This window comes from Trichophyton benhamiae (assembly GCF_000151125.1).
Source record: "Trichophyton benhamiae CBS 112371 chromosome Unknown contig00074.8, whole genome shotgun sequence".
NCBI lineage: Eukaryota > Fungi > Ascomycota > Eurotiomycetes > Onygenales > Arthrodermataceae > Trichophyton > Trichophyton benhamiae.
Window position 1 is genome coordinate 460,645 of NW_003315102.1, and position 17,955 is coordinate 478,599.

At 50.5% G+C, this 17,955-nt stretch overlaps 2 protein-coding genes across 2 annotated transcripts; one reads left to right on the forward strand and one right to left on the reverse strand.

Moving 5' to 3' along the window:
- Window positions 1-2,944: 2,944 nt before the first annotated feature.
- Window positions 2,945-6,969, reverse strand: ARB_00173 (serine/threonine protein kinase, putative; the record flags this gene model as incomplete). The annotated part of the gene is made up of 2 exons (XM_003013676.1): window positions 2,945-6,032; window positions 6,116-6,969. 2 exons carry the CDS (start codon window positions 6,967-6,969, stop codon window positions 2,945-2,947), a joined length of 3,942 nt encoding a protein of 1,313 aa, XP_003013722.1.
- Window positions 6,970-14,668: 7,699 nt separating this feature from the next.
- Window positions 14,669-17,644, forward strand: ARB_00174 (uncharacterized protein; the record flags this gene model as incomplete). The annotated part of the gene is made up of 1 exon (XM_003013677.1): window positions 14,669-17,644. The coding sequence occupies one exon, from the start codon at window positions 14,669-14,671 to the stop codon at window positions 17,642-17,644; it is 2,976 nt and encodes a 991-aa protein (XP_003013723.1).
- Between the last annotated feature and the right edge of the window lie 311 nt (window positions 17,645-17,955).

The following is a 17,955-nucleotide window of genomic DNA, read 5'->3' on the forward strand; positions in this document are numbered from 1 at the left end:
TGTCCTGCTTCCAACAAGTCGTTTTCTACCAGAAATAGACTGGCTTTGTGCAGGGGTCAAGCTTCTCCGAGCACTCAGCCGGCGAAACACTTCCTACCCGCCGAGGCTGATCGCGGTAGATAAGATGTGATGCCTGTCAGCAGGATGAAGCGTTTCGTAACGACAAGCGAGTCGACTAGTCCTCAGGCGTTTTGGGATGGCGGGTGTGGCGGAGTAGGATCTATATGGCGGAAAGTGGCAGTGTGAGGTACGGTGGAGCTTCTCTCTGGCGGTCTCTTAACACCATGGAAACGTTCGAGAAAGTCGCGAGACGAACTTGCGGTTGTTTCAGAGCGAGTCAAGCCAGCTTATACCGGGCAGCTCATATGGCTTTTCGGAGACGGTGCGCTCGATGCGCAAGACTTCGTGGGATGGTCGTCCGTTTGTCGGTGCCTGCGAAATAAGGAGGGCTCGCTGATGCCGAACGACCCCACTAGCTCTGTGCAATCGTGTAGAACAGGAACCGCACAAAAGGCCATCCGACGGCGAGCATCCAGCGGACGAAACGTAGCCTGGAGGCCCAAAGCAGGGTGTCGATATGCCGTATCTGGGGCGAGCGGGCGGGAGGAAACGGCGAGAAGGCGAGGATGTAGCTGTGAACGAGGGATGAGCGAGACGTGGAGGTTGGACTTCTGCGTTTTCGCGGGTCTTGGCACTATCCTTCCCGCTAAAAGGGGGCCTAAGGCAAACAACACAGTGTACGGAGTGGTGTATAGTCTTCTTTCTCGCTTCTTTCTTTCACTCGAGGGCCGCCTGGTTCCAAGGGGAGATATCCGAGTGGTAAGTGCGGGAGCTCGAGGACAGTCGAGGAGCAGGCAGGTGAAGTGTGGCTGACGGTTTCAGCGACCCTGGACCTGTGTGCTGTTCCCCCCCCTGGCGGCTCAAGCAAGGCACCGCTGGCGAGTGTTTGGCCCCAAGTTGCATCTAGACAGTAAGCTCGCGGGATAAGCTGTCCATCGCAGCTGAAGTGCGCATGAGGCCAGGATGCCGGAGATCAATATTTCTGCAGGCCGAATGATCGACTATGCGTTGGTAGATAGGTGCCTTGCGCAGGTTGGTTTGCCTGTGATACTCATATCATACTCTGTCCATCGACCAGCACCAGATTAACGTAGCTGAAGGTACTCAGTACTCATATCCCTGGCCCACTGCACATTTACGTGACGGCTTTGCGCCCCGAGCGATCAACCCCCCCAAGCTGGATGTCGACTTGCATTTTTGGGCTGTGCGTGGGACGAAGACGGGACAAGGCTGAGAGATACACCAATCGCTTTGTACATGGTACCTGATTGGCGGCATCTCTCCAGTCGGACAGGGACAACCATTAACATGCCAGATTATCACGTCCAATCCGATCCGCCGAACAGGTCCTTTATTCTTTCTTGAAAGACCGGTGTGAATGAGGCCGAGAGCTGAGAATGCGGTTCCTTTTCTGACGCAGGCATGCCCTAGTTAATACTGCGGACAAAATAAATTCTCCCTTGCATGCATCGGTGCCCATTCACTCTCCGGTAGATAGTTAAGAAAAAAAGGATAGGAAGGCCTGTTCGAGGATCTCAAGTCCAGTTCGAAAGTATCCGGTACCTCGCTTACTCCGTACCAAAAATCGCCTGTTGGGAGATCTCCCCATTCATCCGCGCACTCCGAGATCCATACACCCACGTTAGAGATGCTTTCTAGAAGCCATGTAAGGCAGAATTATTTATAGAAGCGAATCATTCTGCCTTATCGACTGAGGTCTGACGTAAATATCTTGGGCTTGAAACGGCCGATTCTGGGGCCCGTTATGGGGTCTCAGTGTCACCGATATATTGGAGGATGGGCGGTGCATGGACTGCGCCACAAAGGCACAAGATCGCCTTCCCAGCACGGAAGATCTTCAAGAAGCTGCCAAAGAGTTGCTATTTATATATTTTCGTAGCAAAGTTGCTGTAGTATACATAGTCCAAAAATCAAGACATCGATGCTAGTCTGAATCGCAATCAATGAGCACAATGTAATATCGTTTCGAAGATTCCAACCCCGTCCAAATGTGGTATTATTATTATACACGGCCCAAGATTACAGGGGAAAGGGTCAGGCAAGGTAGAACTGGTATCAGTCGCTGCAGGGAAAACGAATATCATGCAGGTCGCAGGTGGTTGTCTCCCCACATCAAAGCACCAGAAATAAGAGCACGCCGGCTGGGACAATAGGACAGAATGGAGAATAATGTCTTTTCGTTTCTTCGCTTTTTCTCCCTCATTTCATCAATTAAATTTGTTTCTCATCCGTCAGTACAGTCAGTATACACACTCCCTCCCACCAATTCCGACTCGTCCAATCCAAAAGACAACAAAAAAAAAAAAAAAAAAGTAGTAGAAGAAAATGCAATCAGTTGACCTCACTGGACCGCATCCATGTATGTCAATCAACTCCCCCAAGATTAAGAAGGGTAATATAAACAGCGAAACAAAGGTTTAAGGGGATATCTGACGGAGAAAAAAAAGGACATTGGGAAGGAAAAGAGGAGAAAACGGAGAAGAGAAATGAGCAAAGATGTATGCTATCCAAATTTTACAGCAAGGGGAAGAAGGGATAATGGGAATAAACTCCGTAATGCCCATGCAGGATGTGACTAAGGTATGAAATATAGGATGTCGTGTGGGATATATCGTATAGCCTTGATACAATGCAAGGGTGAAAAAAAGGAAGCGTAGATGACCATAAATGATGGTCTAATGAGGCGCAGTAGTGATTGGTAGAGAGTGAAGAGTGGTGTTGGTAGTGTTGTTGGGTGCAATTATATAATTACGTATGCAATTCACACGTCTCTGGTCATTATTTCATTTCGTATGCCGCGTATCCAGAGAATGGAAAATTCCAAGGAGGAAGGTTGTAGAGTGAGTATTTTCGATCATGATCATCATACGCTAGACTTGCGTCTGCCAAAAGTAATTCCTTCATCGCTGGAATCATCATCTTCGTCCTCGTCATCACCATGGTATCGTTGGTCATCATCATTAGATTCCATTTCTACCGGCCCGGGTCGCTTATTGTCGTCCATAGCCGTCCTCGCTGAGTCATCCGTAACGGTATCGCCTGTTCGAAGCATTGGCGGGACAACTGGGCATGTGCAAGTGCCATGTTCCTTCTCACTCTTCTTCTCGTATTGCAGGTCAACAGGGTATGCCGAGAGGCCATCTGCAGATAGAGACGAGGCACCTGATACAACGGATGGTATGCTTGGGTGTGATGCGCAGTGGGACATCTCACTATTATAATCATCCATGGACGAGGAGGACATGGTGATTGCTGACGGAGGAGATGTGATTGGTCTGGCTATTGGCTGATACTTGAACGGGTCATCCTCGTAACTCTCGGGTTCCAGGGTGTTAAGATAATGCACAGGCGATGTGTGTATGTGGAAGTCATCCTTGTCTGCATTGACAATGGTTGCGTTGTCTTGACCTAGATGATGATGGGATGTTGAGTCGGGGTTACGGAAGAGAAAATCGCGATGCAAAGGGGCAGGTGGTGGTCCGGCGAGATTTGCGTCTTGTCGAAGCTGATGGGACTTACTCCGTCTGTGAATGGTATACCTTCGCGGAGAGGCATGGGGAGTTGGTGTGGTATTTGATTCATGAGCGAGATCAGGAGGGTTGACTAGACCAGTAGCTGAGGCGGAAGAAATAGCTACACTGGGCGTAGAGTGGCATGCTGCGTCGAAGGAGCCACGTTCTGGAGACTCGCAGCTATCATTTCGTCTGTCTCTTAGATGTAAACTCTTGACGAGTCTATTCCTGGCTCCTCCAAATATGGTCATTCCACCAGGAGAAGAACTAAAAGAGTCGTTCCCAGTAGCCGTAGAGGACGGATCGTTGAGGAATGACATCTCTAAATTAGCAGGGCGAATTGTCTTTGTCGATCCAGCACTAGAAAGTTTCGAGACAGTGCGACCAGGTAGATCTGGACGAGGTTCTTGGACAGGAGAGCAGTTCACCGACGTTGGAGCTGTCCGTGATGTAGCTACACGGCCAAAGTAATCTGGGTGTTTGATATCAGTCTGCAAGTCAGGGCTGACCACTAGGCTCTGTGAAAGCGGGTGTTCGCCCTCCCTGCCGGCTCTTGGAGTTCTGGTGATCTCCTCATCACCGCGTAAACTAGTCCTTCTAAGTTCTCGGATGATATCCTTACCGATGGTCAAGCTACTACCAGACGAGACAGAGGGTGCAGTATCAACTGACGTGGCGGAGCTAGGTGCTCGCCTGCGACCAAATATACTGCCACTCCACTTAACGACATTGGAGCGTACTCGTTCAATAAACGGCATCTTGGTAACTGCACGAATGACATCGTCGTTGGAAACCTCGATCTTCTTGCCTTTGCTCTGGTACCCGGGATCAGTGTCTTCGATCCAGGCCTTGGGGTCCTGAATATCCCGGGTGATCCATGGATGATGTTTGATTTCCTTCAAGGTAATCCGTTTTGATGGGTTTTTGATCAAGAGGCGGCGCAAAAGGTCACGCAAATCTTCGTCGACGGTCTCATAAGCCAGTTCCCCCTCAGAACGTGTGCTGCTACTCACACTGGAAGATCTTTGAGTGTGGGAATGAGGATGGCTGTGAGAATGGCTGTGGGGGTGGTCAGAAATGGGCTCATCAGCCACAACAGCCTTGAGCCTCTTAGTCGGGATGAAGACGTCGTGTCTGACGATGTTCTGGAACAAGCTAAATTCATCATCTGCAACGAAGGGCAGCCTGCCATAGATCATTCCGTAGAGGGTGACTCCAAGGGCCCAGACGTCAATAGCGCCAGTAATCTTGGGGTCCTTTCCAACAGTAGGTTCACACTCAACGCCTGTGTAGCAGAGCTCTGGTGCATAGAAAGCAGGAGTCCCGACGGTTTTTGATAGTTCTCGGGCGTCATCCAATTCTGTAGCATCAGTCTCGGTAACTTGCTCCTCATCCTCGTCTCTGATGGGGCGACCGAGGTACGATACACCAAAGTCGGATATCTTCACTCGATGGTTACCCGTGACAAGTAGGTTGGCAGGTTTGATATCACGGTGGATGATACCTTGATAATGTAGATACTCAAGACCCAAGACGGCGTCTCTGAAAGCTGTACGAGCTTCACTAAGTGTTAGACAGGGCACATAGCCCGTATCATCATCATCAGACAACCAGTCAGACTCGGTCTGGAAGGCTAGATGGCTGGAAGCATTGCTATACCGGCGTGCAAACATGGGATCTGATGCGTATCCGCCATACAAACCGTTATCACTGCCGAAGCCAGCTATCTCCCGCATCCGCCTGTCGAACTCTCCGGTCGAAGTGAGTGAGTGCTGCGGAGATATCTGAAATTCAGGGGTATCATGCGAATGCGCCGACGATGCTGTGGGGAACTTGGACATGGGAGGATAGTCGGTATCAAGCTCGTTGTCCGACTCGCCACCATGTTCCAAGCTCCAGCCAGAAACGCCGGTGTGCTGAGCACCTTTTGCTCTCTGACGCTGCCGCAGGGCTTCTATATGCCGTCGACGCAATTGAGTATTATGGATAAACTGTTGACTATTCTCGATGAAAGAAAGAGAGTCGGGAATACCTCGTTTTTCACGATCAAGTCTTTGTTTATCAACCAAAACGATCTCTTTCAGCCCCTTCTTCCTCCATACTATCTCACCGTTCTCGATGTACTCGAGCACAATGTAGACTTTTTGCTGGTTCGGATCGTCGATGACTTCGAGGAGGCTGACGACATTAGGGTGGCGGGCCTTCTTGAGGATGGCAACCTCCTTCTTGACCTTGTCTTCGGGGTTACCTAGCTTGCCTAGACGGCGACGCTTGGAGTATCGTTGCACAATCTTGATGGCGACGGACTGGGCAGTCTTCAGGTGGCGACCCAATTTGACTTTACCATGCTCTCCACGTCCGAGCTCCTCTAGAATCTCGTACTCGTTGATTAATTTGTTTCCGGTGAGCTCGTGGCGATCCACTTCGACGGTATGCGTTCTAGTAACGATAGAAAGTCAGTATCACAAAAGAGGGTGGAACATCAAAACGGCTGTCAAAAGGAAGATAGAGCAAATCCATACTCTTTTGGTTCTTGCATATGTGTTCGGTGCAAGTGAGCACCAGCTTGGCCATCTTCAGAGCCGATAGAAGGAGAGGTGCGAGGTGTCCGTGCAGAGAAGAGTCCAGGACTAGATATCGGGGTGTTGCCGACTGTACGTGAATTTGGGGACGCATTCGACTCTCGCGCCCAAGGAGTGGTAGGTTGTGGGAAAGCGAAGTCAGAATGTGAAGGATAGGAGCTCCGAGTACGCAGAGTTGGTGATCGGTAGGGCGCAGGATGAATCTGTTGCTGGAGCATTGCGTATGACTGGTTTGGATAAACAGGGAGGTCGTGGGATGGGCCGCGAATTGTGGCACGGGGGGCGACCATCGGCAATTCCGCCAGGGGACTCAGGGGAGGAACGTTGCCGGTCTCGGCGGTCTGTCTGGGAGTGGTGACAGACTGGCTGAAGGGGTCAGAAACCGTCGAAGAGGAAGAAGCTGGTATCGAACTGGAAGGAGGGCCTGCCTCACCACCAGCAGCCGGGTCAACTAAAGAAGGCAACGAGCTTGAGGATGTGTTTGTCGAGGAGTCACGAGAGGTATTGGACGAGTGAGGTCTGTAGGGGAAAAGATGGAGCTTCTGGGCCAACGTTCGACGTTCCTCTGGCCTGCTGTCATTGGGGATACTCATCTGGCGAGATAGATTATTGGAGGTCTGCCTCGACAGGAGTCCGGCTGACATCCAGGAGAGCTTCGAGGACTCTCCGTCGCCGGTCTCGTGATCCTGATCCCGTCTGTCATGTCGAATGTTTCTCGACCTCGAACTCCTTATCCGACCTCTGTCATCTCCTTCCTCGGGCGTCTTCTTCGCGTTCCGTGACTGGGAATCCATCTTCAAGGGGATACGGCTAGAATTCGCCCTCCCATGTAGGTTCCTTGTATTATTCTTCTCCTTCTGCTTCTTCTTCTTATTATTTTTTTTTTCCCTCCCTCGATAATGGTCTATAATCAGGGATTGCTCCTCCCTCCCCCAACGGAGTATAAAGACGATAGATGAAAGGATCGTATGTAGAAAGGAAAGGCAAGAAAAAAGGGGGGGAGCAAAATAAGATAGAGAAAAAGATAATAAAAAAGGTGAGTCTGCCGACAAGCACCGTAAACAGCAGTTTACCAGGAGTGAAGGGAAGAGATGCCCGTAGCCCGCATCTCTTTGGGATTGTGCGATCTCAGCGAGCCAACGCCAGATTTTCGTGCATTAGTTAGAGAGAGAAATAGTCGCCATTGCCTCCACTCCCCGAGAAGAAGAAAAGAAGACCGATCGATATTGAGATAAGAGCGAGGCCCGGCCTGACGTCGTGACTGTCTTCTTCTGTCTCCTGGGTGTCCCTCGTCCGCGGTCGGTGAGCCGTCGTTGGTCGAAGGGAAGGGAAAGGCGGTCGACCAGAGCAGGTCAAGGTATATAACCCAAGCACGCAGCGGAGTCAACGGGGTCTCGCCAATGAAGGGGAGCAGGCAGTTCGATTAGCTATCTGGCGACCTTGCCGTCCGCTGCTCGTTATTCGCTATTCGTTGGGCGTGCAGCCGTGCAGGGAGTTGTGTCTTGTCGTAGCACACGATCAAGCCCCGAGAGGTGGAGTGGTTGGACTTGATAGGAACGCCGTGCTTAATATATATATATATAGAGAGAGAGAGATGTACGGAGTATAGGAAGAGAGAGAGAGAGAGAGGATGGCGAAAGGGGCAGGCCCGGCAAGGAGCGACTGGCACGGCGCAATTGGAGCTGTTCCGGGAGGTCCAACGCTCGCTGGTGGTGTCGCTGGCGATGCTGCTGGTCGGCGACGTCGAGGCGGTTGAGGTTGGTCTTCTTGGGAGTCGTTGGATGCAGAAGGCGAGCGAGCGAGAGACAGAGAGAGAGAGAGCGAAAAGGCAGCAAAAAGTACGGAAAACGCTTTCTTTGGTTACTCTTTTTGTATTTTGGGCGAGCGAAGGAGGGGGAGGGTGGCACGCTAGGCCAGAAGGGGCTTAGCGGGAGGTAAAGTTGTATCGTCATTACGGGACGTTACGGTACAAGATACACTACCTGTATTACTCGTTACCTCGTTTTATTACGGGGACTTTCATTCTATATATGTAGACAGCTATAGAGTGTATAGAGTGTATAGAGCGAGACGGCGACGGCGACGGCAACGGCGACGGCGAGGTGAAGGAGATGGGGGACGCAGGCGACGGTGATGGAGGATCCGTAGCTTCGGACATCGACTGCGGAGGATCGGCGTGGGAGAGGCAGGAGGCAGAGGTTGATTAGTAGTAGATAGAGCTGGCACTCCGTATAACTACTGCCTGGGCACACAGCCATCCATCGCGGGCGCCGGAGATTTAGAGGCCTGAGGACGCTGGGAGACACGGCGGAGCTGGAGCTGAGCAGAGACGAGATGCGGCGATCGTCCTGCTCGTTTCACACGGTCCTACGGCGGCGGGCATCAGGACGTGCAAGGCAGCAGAGGAGCAGAGCAGAGCAGAGCAGGCATCGCTCCCTTTCGAAACTCTGGAACTGAACCCTGCCCTCTCTTCCACCCTTTTTTTTCTTTGCTTTTTGGCTCTCCCAGGACCAGCTCTGCGACAGAGGAAGAGGAACGAACGGCCTGCTCTGCAACCATGGTTGATAGTGTACATAGTAGTGTCGACCACCGTCCGTCCTCTCGAAAGCTCCCCCCGTTCAAGCTCTCTGCAAGTTACGGCCCGTGAACCATGCCTGGTTTGGTTGCGTCTCTCCCCGTTCCCCCCGTTCCCTGCGCAATAACACCAACCCCCCCCCTGGTGGCCCCTGGCTCCCTTCTCAGCGTCTATCACTTCCCGCTCCCTTTCCTCCCTTTCTCGCCGAGTGAGTGAGTGTAGTTACAGTAGTTTGATCTGGTTAAAAGACAGATCAAACTTGTCTTTTGTTTTTGTTTTATCTCCCGTTACGAAACCCGCAGGGATGAAGCTTGCACAGCATCAAAAGTTAGATATCAAGTCCACTAGCAGAAGAGGCCTCGCTTGTCTCCCCACGCTAAGTCAGTGTAGATATCGAAGTACTTGTGGGAGAGAAGGGAGAGGGAGGGAGAGGGAGGGAGAAGGGAGGGAGGCGGCTGGCCTACCATCGTCGTCTGCGGTAATAGTCGCCTACAGATGGCCGTCTGGCTGCCCATGGAAGACCCGGCTGCTATTGAAATCGCAGCTTCTACTGGCCACACCTTGTGGCCCCCGGCGCAGGCAAGGTCTCTCTTTTCCTCTGGGCTCTGCATGAAAGCTAAACCAGCGAAGAGAGAAAGGCTACAGGAGGGCAGACGACGAAGAAGAAGGAATAATGGTGATATTCGTTTTTGAATCCCGGTATCTGCCACGGTAACTATGACGGACGGGATGGCGAGTCCGGACTCTTTGCTGCCGTCTGGAAGAGAGTGATATCACTCATCGCAAGGCCGTCTCCTCCGTCACGACGACGACGAGATAACTAACGGAGTGAAAAAGAAAAGAAGATAGACATCCCCTTCTTCTTGGATTGTCAACAGAGGGGAGCAAGCCAGCAGGAAGAAGAAAAAAGTGATATGATATCCCATCGATGTAAGTATGCTTGCTCCCTTCCACCCCCCACTGCGGAACAGAGAGTGACTTGCATATAGTTACTTGAATACAGCATATCAGCATATCAGCATATTCATTATTACTCGTTACCCGAGATACCTACGCACCTTTGGCAGACGGAGTAATTATTTCTCCTGGCCAGCAGCGATCCATGGATGCATCCATCGCATCCCTGACGGCGTCGTCTGCCCCCTTGCTCGGCCAGTCAAGGTTGGCAGGGGGATGCTCTTCCCCTTCGAGCGCCGTGCAGCAGCATTCTACAGAGCGGCTGGAGAGCCAACTCGGCGTCTACATTACTATTTACTCTTATTATGATTATGATTATTCTTCCTCAACCGGCACGACAGTTGAAAGATAAAATACGACGGACGGCTTCGTTCCCTTGAGCCTTAAAGTGGCCCCCGCCCTTGACGGCGGGCTAATATCCCGTACGAGAATGATGGCCCATCAGAGCTACGGGATGCCATTGCTTCCTCCTCTCCCTGAGAGACCAAGATGGACAGACACGCAGCAGATCCCAAGGACGCTCCATCTCTCCTCGCCGGCCAATCGCACCTCACAGCCAACTTTGTACTGGCGGGCAGCGAGCAAAAGGACATGGCCAAGAGGTCCATGTGGTGGGTCTTGACAGAGGCCCAAGCACCGGCTTTTTTTTTAAGTACTCCTCGTTATGGTGCTTCGCAAGGCCAGGGAGAAGATATCTCACGGCATATTCAAGGACGGATCGGATGGCCCAAGTACCTGCTTATACCCTATACCCATTAGCTATTGGCGCTTGAAAAATTCCCGCGGTGGTGTCTTCAACCAACATCAAAGACGGTTACCAAGTTGTTAGCGTCCCACATCTGCGGGCAGGAATAACTAGTCAACGGGGGTAGAGAAAAAAAGGAAGAAACTAAAGCAGACCGTTATTGGGGACCACGTCTTCAACTGTCCAACTTACGTAGTCCACGAGCAAAGACGAAGAGGGTGTGAGATCCGCTTTGGTTGTCTAACTGTCTGTCTGTTTAACCTTGAACTTGAAACAAGCCTCCCGCAGGTGGCATACATAGCACAACTGATATATATATCTATATCTGCTCTCTGATATAGCCCCGGGCTCGTGGTCAACCATGAGCATAATGACTAATTATTCACAGTCATGAATTCACGATGTCTCATGCAGGTTGGCGAGTTATGCAGTTCAGAGTCAAGGGTTGATTGATGTCGACGTATATTACAGTAAGTCGTCGGGTACTTTTGACCAGCATCTTCCTCCCGCCGATCTGGGCCGCTTCAGTGGACTAAATGTTGATTTACGGACTACTTTCTGCCCTGTCCTTCCAAACTCCACGACGACAGTTGTTTGATTTTAACTACATACGTATCATAACGGATGTTTGTTAAGTGACCCATATATCATACATTTCCCTACCGCTTTCTAGAAATGCTAAGATGGACAGCGCATCCTCCTCTCTCAGCTGTGACTTTCAAACCCGTCCATTCTGGTTGGCCGTTATAAGTACTGTCCGGTGCAAGATACACTCCAAACCACCTTGCGGTTGGGCTGATATCACGGGCCATCTCATAGGTACATACATGCACATACTGTATGCAACGACGAGGTGTGGCACAACTCGGGAGATCTCCGGGGTCTTCTCGCAAAGAAGAAACGATACATATATATTTCTTCGACCCTAGCGAAATACCGTGGATCTGATACGCCAGACAGCCAACAGCCCAAGTAGGCAATCCTGTTGGATTACCCCGAAGGGAAGACGAGGGAAGCCTGCACAGTCCAGGCACTCACACTCAGCATCTGCTTTTGCCCATCCTCAAAAGAAACGAAAGCCAGGCCAAGGGACGAATAGCAGAGGAAGAAAAGCAAACAAAAATCCCCCTTGGACGAAGACGCCGTTCACGTCTGTGCTTTGACCCTCTTCCTCTCTCGTTTATCTTCATACCTTCTCCTTACATCGTATGTAACTTTACTCATCTCGTCGATTACAACTGATGAATGTGTGTATATTTTCTTTTTTGGCGGTTCAGCCGCCACAGCTAAAGAATTCCTTTTTTTTGGGTCGCTTTTAGGGTGGGTGAGGGTGTTGTAGTCAACGGATCCCGGTATCTTGGTTTTCTGGTCGGTACACCCGCCTGCCGCTCGCTCGTCATAGGTGGTAAAGTTGTAACCAGCATAGCCAAAGAAAAGTTGCGGAAGCCCTTACACACAGACGAACAGAGGACGGCATTCTTGCTCTGTGTGGAATACATGGCAGCACTGCATGTTTCTTCCATCACCAGTCCTGCCCTGCTTTGCTTCCGTGGATAAGAAGGGGGGACAACCCCGTAAAATATACCAAGAAGTAGCCTCTCGAGAGCATGTCCGTACAACCATTTGTTTGTATACAGGGCTCGAGCCATCGTCTTTAGTTGCCAGGCCGCCTCTTATCGCTGACATAAAACTGACTTTTGTTTTACCTGGACCTGGATAGGGAGAATAGGTGCACCCTACCATTTGGCCTCTTTTACCAGCTACCGTGCCGCCCATTCTCGATGTGAAAGGGGGACGATGATGCTGCAGAGTGATGGTAATAATTGCTGGAATTCCCAGCTTCATCGAAAGTTAAATCCACATCTGTCATACACATGTACTCCATAACTGTGTGGTACATAACTGGGCGGCGGATGATAGGCACTTTCCCCCCGGCGATAACAAGTTGGTTTTTGGATAATTCCTCCGAAGGACTTTGCAGGTCCTCTAGTTTTTGCTTGCTTCCCAGAATACCGTTGTTAGCAGCTTATCTTCCACTTTTTTCTTTTTGGCGTTGTCATCGGTTACTATTGTCCTCTTCCCAGTGGCGGCGATAGGCGATAGCACAGATAACTGACTATCCATACAGTCCTATACGCCGTAACCATATATTTGTGAGTAAAAAACAAAAAAGAAAAAAGGGTAAAATACTACGCTGGAGGTGGCAGAGCTACACAGCTCTCACATGGAGATCGACCTCTGCTTCGTCCCTGGGCAACTGTGTTAGTATGGAGGAGCGCGAATAGGCCACTCGAGACCCAGAATTACTCGTTCCGGAGCAACCGAAATCGAGATTGTATTGGATTTTTAAGCTTCTTGACTTTGCCCCAGTCGCATGACTTTGGAAGCTTCAAGGGCAAAGGCGAACTAAGGGGAGACTGTTATCCGCCAGTCAGCTTTCCAGAAGCCAAAGTACGGCTTGGGCCTTGAAATCGAGTATCCAGGAATTCGTCACAACATTTCTGGGGCAACTAAATGTGCATGGAACTTGTCATATGGCCCTATTACTGCCAGCCTTGGGAGTGATTTTAGATTGAAGGTTGAAAATGTAGACTTTGTTATCTCTTATCACGCGTGGGAGCGTAGGGTGTGGTCGACCCTTCCACATACCCTGGTTTGAGCATCGTTGTATGCGCGCCTTGCCCTTGCATAAGCATTGCCGCAATGATATGCAAGATGTGTGAGCGTGTGGACGCAGCATGGGAAACTCACTAGATTTCTTGCTCACGCATTTTCACTCCTGCGCTTCTCCCAGCGGAAGTGACCGGAAACCGTAAGGAATCCAAATAATAATTTCAACTGCAACTGTTCAAACAAAGAGAGGCGGGCGACCGGGCTGGCGGGATCCATGATTGCCACAGCCACGAATAATACATATACGTATATTGTTCGATTCCCATAGCTCGGACTAAAGTTGGCCACAGCCTTGCTTCTACTGCCTACCTCTAGGCTGCCTCGTTATAGCCATGTGAGCTTGCTATGCTGCTGATTTTGTTTGAAGGCAAAGAAGCTCCTGATTACCCTTGTATCGAGTATACGTCTAGGGACACTTGCTGTGATAGTTTGTGAGAGTGTCATAGACGGTGGTAACACTCCGTTGTAGCCGTCAAGATACCGCTCTGTCTATCTCAAGATGGTGGTGTGGTCCTCGACTTGCAAGTGCCCGCGTTCGATGACGACATTGGACGATGGCAGGTAAGACACCCATAGCGTGGAATCGCAAGTAGAACACCGAGACCACTTTAACCTTCTGGTTGCTGCTGAAGAACTCGAGCGTGACCTTGACATGCGCGAGGAGGTCCAGGAGGGCTGCGGAGGGGGGGTGTGCGAAGGAGAGAGATGACTGCACCACTCGCAACAGCCCGGCAACGTAAGGTTAATTAGTTCCTGTTCCTTGCTCGGCACCGTGGTGGTGTGAAGCAGGCAGATCATGATCGCAAAAGAAAAGAAAGGGACGGACCCCAAACCTCCCTGTCGTCGTTTTCCTTTTGATATCTCGCACCCACTGGAAGCGATGGATGGGTGAGGTTGGAACAACATCCGCCGGCTAAAAGTAAACGCGAGCCGCCATCATGTGATAGGGCGCCTCGGCTGTTGCCCGGCAACCGCGGCGCTTATTTTCTTTTGTTTACTGCCAAACAACATCAGCCAGCATGTCGGCTGTGTATACGAAGCTGCGGAGGAGGCCTGCGGCCGTTGCTGAAGCGATCAAGTGGGAACTCGCAATATAAGAAAAAAATTTTGGCCTTTATCCTCTGGATAACCAATGACGTTTGGACCACGGAGAGGCCAAACCTGGTTCTAGAGCCCGAGGGGTCCAGCAGCTCCAGCAGCCCTCGATGCGAGTCACCAGCCACCCCACTGCATCAATAATTAATTTGGATCTTGTTATTATTATCATTTGCCGCCTCCTTCCCACCTCCCCCGCCAGTTTGGATCTTCGCTCGTCCTGGGAAATTATTTCGAAAGGCCATATTGCTAGGTGTTGTTCTTGTTGGACAGTTTGTTGTGATCATGCCGTGAGCCGTCAAGTCTCCCCTCAGACAAGTCAGAACTACCAGACCGGCCCGCGCCGCTTCATTATTACACTGGAATAGATCATGGGAGGTTGAGTAGCCCACGTTTTATTGTTGACAACAGGCCCAGGTGATCGACTGCTTTGGGTCGCGGACTCAGAATGTTCAAAACTTTTGCTGCCAGCACCTTCATCGTGCTGGCAGCAGCAGCAGATTTACCATACAACCCTTCATCCTTGTGGGTGTCTACCACCGCCGAAAATCACACAGTTGCCTATTACATATCGTCGACATCCAATGAGGTTAGGTTTCAATACATCAACCTCACCAGGTCATTCGATGCCGTATCGCCGTCCTTCTCGAACATCGCTCCGCCTCCCTTCTCTCCCAACGATGCAAAGTCGATAATTCCTATTGTGGACCCAGAGGGCATCCCTACAATCTATGCGGGGGATTGCCGGTCTTCCAAGGCCGAAGTTTGGCGGTTTGAAACTGAAAATGCAAAAGACACAGGTGATATGAATGGGAAATGGCTCAAGTCTGCGATTCAGCAAAAGAAAGTTAGAAGTGGCATACCATGGAGGGGTCCAAACTATCTCGCAGCCGGGATTGGATTCTCGACCCCGGAAAGTGATTCAGCTCCTGATATTTACGTGTTTGCCGGGATGTGCCCAACCGACGAAAGGAGACACAGGTCCTGGATAGCAGACGCTGAGTACTCCAGGAATATGACCTATCTCCAAACGGAAATGTCTTCTCCTAGTCCAGACTACAACATCGAAGCGTTATCCATTAGATCTCCTCCCGTGGCCGAGGCTGGTTTCAGTATGACCCCTCTTGTACCTGCATACTCAAATTCATCAACTGGTGCGAGGTTGCGTCACCAGAGCTTCGTTCTCGCTGGTGGCCATACGCAAAGCGCATTCGTCAACATGTCACAGATAGCGCTATTTTCCCTCCCTGAGGAGAGTTGGAGCTACGTTACAGTCAACCAAGCATTGAGTGATTCATCCCAGGCAAGGTTACCAGAAGGTATATCCGGAATTGAGCCACGATCTGGTCATACAGCAGTCCTTACTGCAGATGGCAGCAAAATTGTCATCTTCGGGGGTTGGGTTGGGGACACTTCCGTGCCTGCACAACCCCAGCTAGCTATCCTTGACATCGGCGAGGATTATGGAGGTTCTGGCGACTGGACATGGAAAATCCCAAAGAGCTCGCCAGACGGACTCCCTGAAAATACAGGAGTGTTTGGTCATGGAGCTGCCATGCTTCCCGGCAATGTATTGCTTATAACTGGAGGATACAAAATACCACCCCGGTCGTTCAAAAGGTCGAGCGATGAGTTTGTAGCTAACGACCAGACCTTTCTCTTCAACACCAGTTCTGGAACTTGGGTTACATCATATACTCCCCCAGATATTGCTTCTGTTCCAAACGAACACCAGAGAGGGCCCCTCTCTACAACATTGCAGAAAGTCGGCCTTGGGGTAGGCATTGGTATTGGGGTTCCAATTGTTGCTTTGGCTGCTGTTCTTGTTTTCTTCGTCTGCCGCAATCGACGCGCCCGTGAGCACCGTAAAGCCCGCGAACAAACACTCCGGAGCCTTGCATTAGGTGCTGAACGGCCTCATTTTGAAGCACCCGATCAGCAAATGATGCAGATAGACTCTGCTCAGCAATACGGGTTTGGTGGATATAGCGATATCCAAAATTCTCCATTTGCAGCGGAAAGGACGGGCCTCTTGGTAGACAACCCAAGTCCAACTAGAGGCTTGCGGGCTAGTGTACGATCTCGAGGTTACCAGCCAGGCATTCTGCAGGATGACCCAAGACGAAATATCAAATTCTCCCAAATCCAGCCCATTGATGAAGGAGAGGAATACGATGCTATTCAGCCAGTTCCAGCAGGGGCGGCTGGGTGTCGAGATAGCAAGTGTTCTAACAACTCGGATCCTTTCAAGGACCCTCCTTCCCCAACCAAGGACTGCTTCCCATCCCTTGTGCCAGAGGATCAGTCTAGATCGCACGCCAATGATGAGAACATACACGAATGGGTACATACGCTGAGCTCTGAGAAACTAGAGAAGCCTCCTAGTATCACATCAGAAAAGCAAGACCGCACGCTCTCCAACCTATCTGGCACCTCAGGCACTTCATCATCCTCACATCGTACGAATCCAAAGTTGTTAGATCGTTCAGTGTCACAGAGGTCCAATTTTGGCAACCCATCCAACTTCGGTAGCTCGGAAAGGGGGCACACAGCCGATTCTGACAGAGCAGTTCCTGGACGAGTTGCCTTGTCCGGCAGACCATCCTCCCAGCTCTCCTACGCTCAGCTACAGGCAGAAGGGTCCTCTCTGTTAGGTACTAACCCCTCATGGATGCCTCAACAAGACCCAAATCAACCTGCAGACCAACGCCAGGGGCCTATAACTTTAGAGCTAGCAGGGACCATTCGGCGAGTTCTTGGCTCGTTAAGAAAATCAGAAACATCTGGAGGCTCGAATAAAGCACCTAACCAGGCAGAGTCCCGCGCATCAAACCAGCGGAGTTCAAGCACAAGCCCAACAAAAAGCTTCTACAGTTTACCGGACGAAGAGAATCCGGGTTATTTGGAAATCGTACAAGGAACGTCACAGCGTCCCCATCGAGCAGTCAGCACAAGCTCTTCAGTCCTCAGGCGCAAACAAGGTGCCAAAGATTGGAATGCAAAGCGCAAATCGGGAGACAGTTCAATATTACGACAAGGGAAACCCCGGTATGAGTCTTCATCCGCCGAGGTTGGAAGTGCAGTAGGGGGCGCAAGCTTCAGAAGTAGTGAGGATGATTATGACTTTGACGATGAAGACTGGGATGTCGAGGCAGCTGCTGAGGGACGAGTGGTACAGGTTACATTTACTGTGCCGAAGGAAAGGCTGAGAGTTGTCAACGCCGGTGCAGGGGATACCATTGACGATGATGATGAACGCGACGAAGACAAGAAAATGAAACAAAAGCAAGTCGACACCAATGATAATGATCATGAGAAAGGTAAAGGGAAGGGATTAATCCCAGTTTCTGAATCTATGAGGTCTATCGATGATGTGTTTACAGATGCCCCTGAGGAGAGCAGTGAAACGCCAACAAAACAGTAGGCTGGGCATGGAGTTTAGATCTTGGAGTACCTGTGTGAAATTTTCTTCCCATTTTCTCTTCTTGTCTACTTCGTTTCTTTTGTCTTATTACCGAGATGCTCTTCACCGGGGTTATATGCCCACAGATTGCTTTCATGATGATCTTTTTTTTTTTTTTTTTCTTTTTCTGGGAAAGGATGGGAATTTGATATTGATTCTACGCGGACATGCGGGCTGTTTCTCAGGGGCCCTTTTTTCAGCAACCTCTTTCTTTCTTTTCTCCAATACATGTATTTAAGTATTCTCATTTAAATCAACAATTCAATTCAATC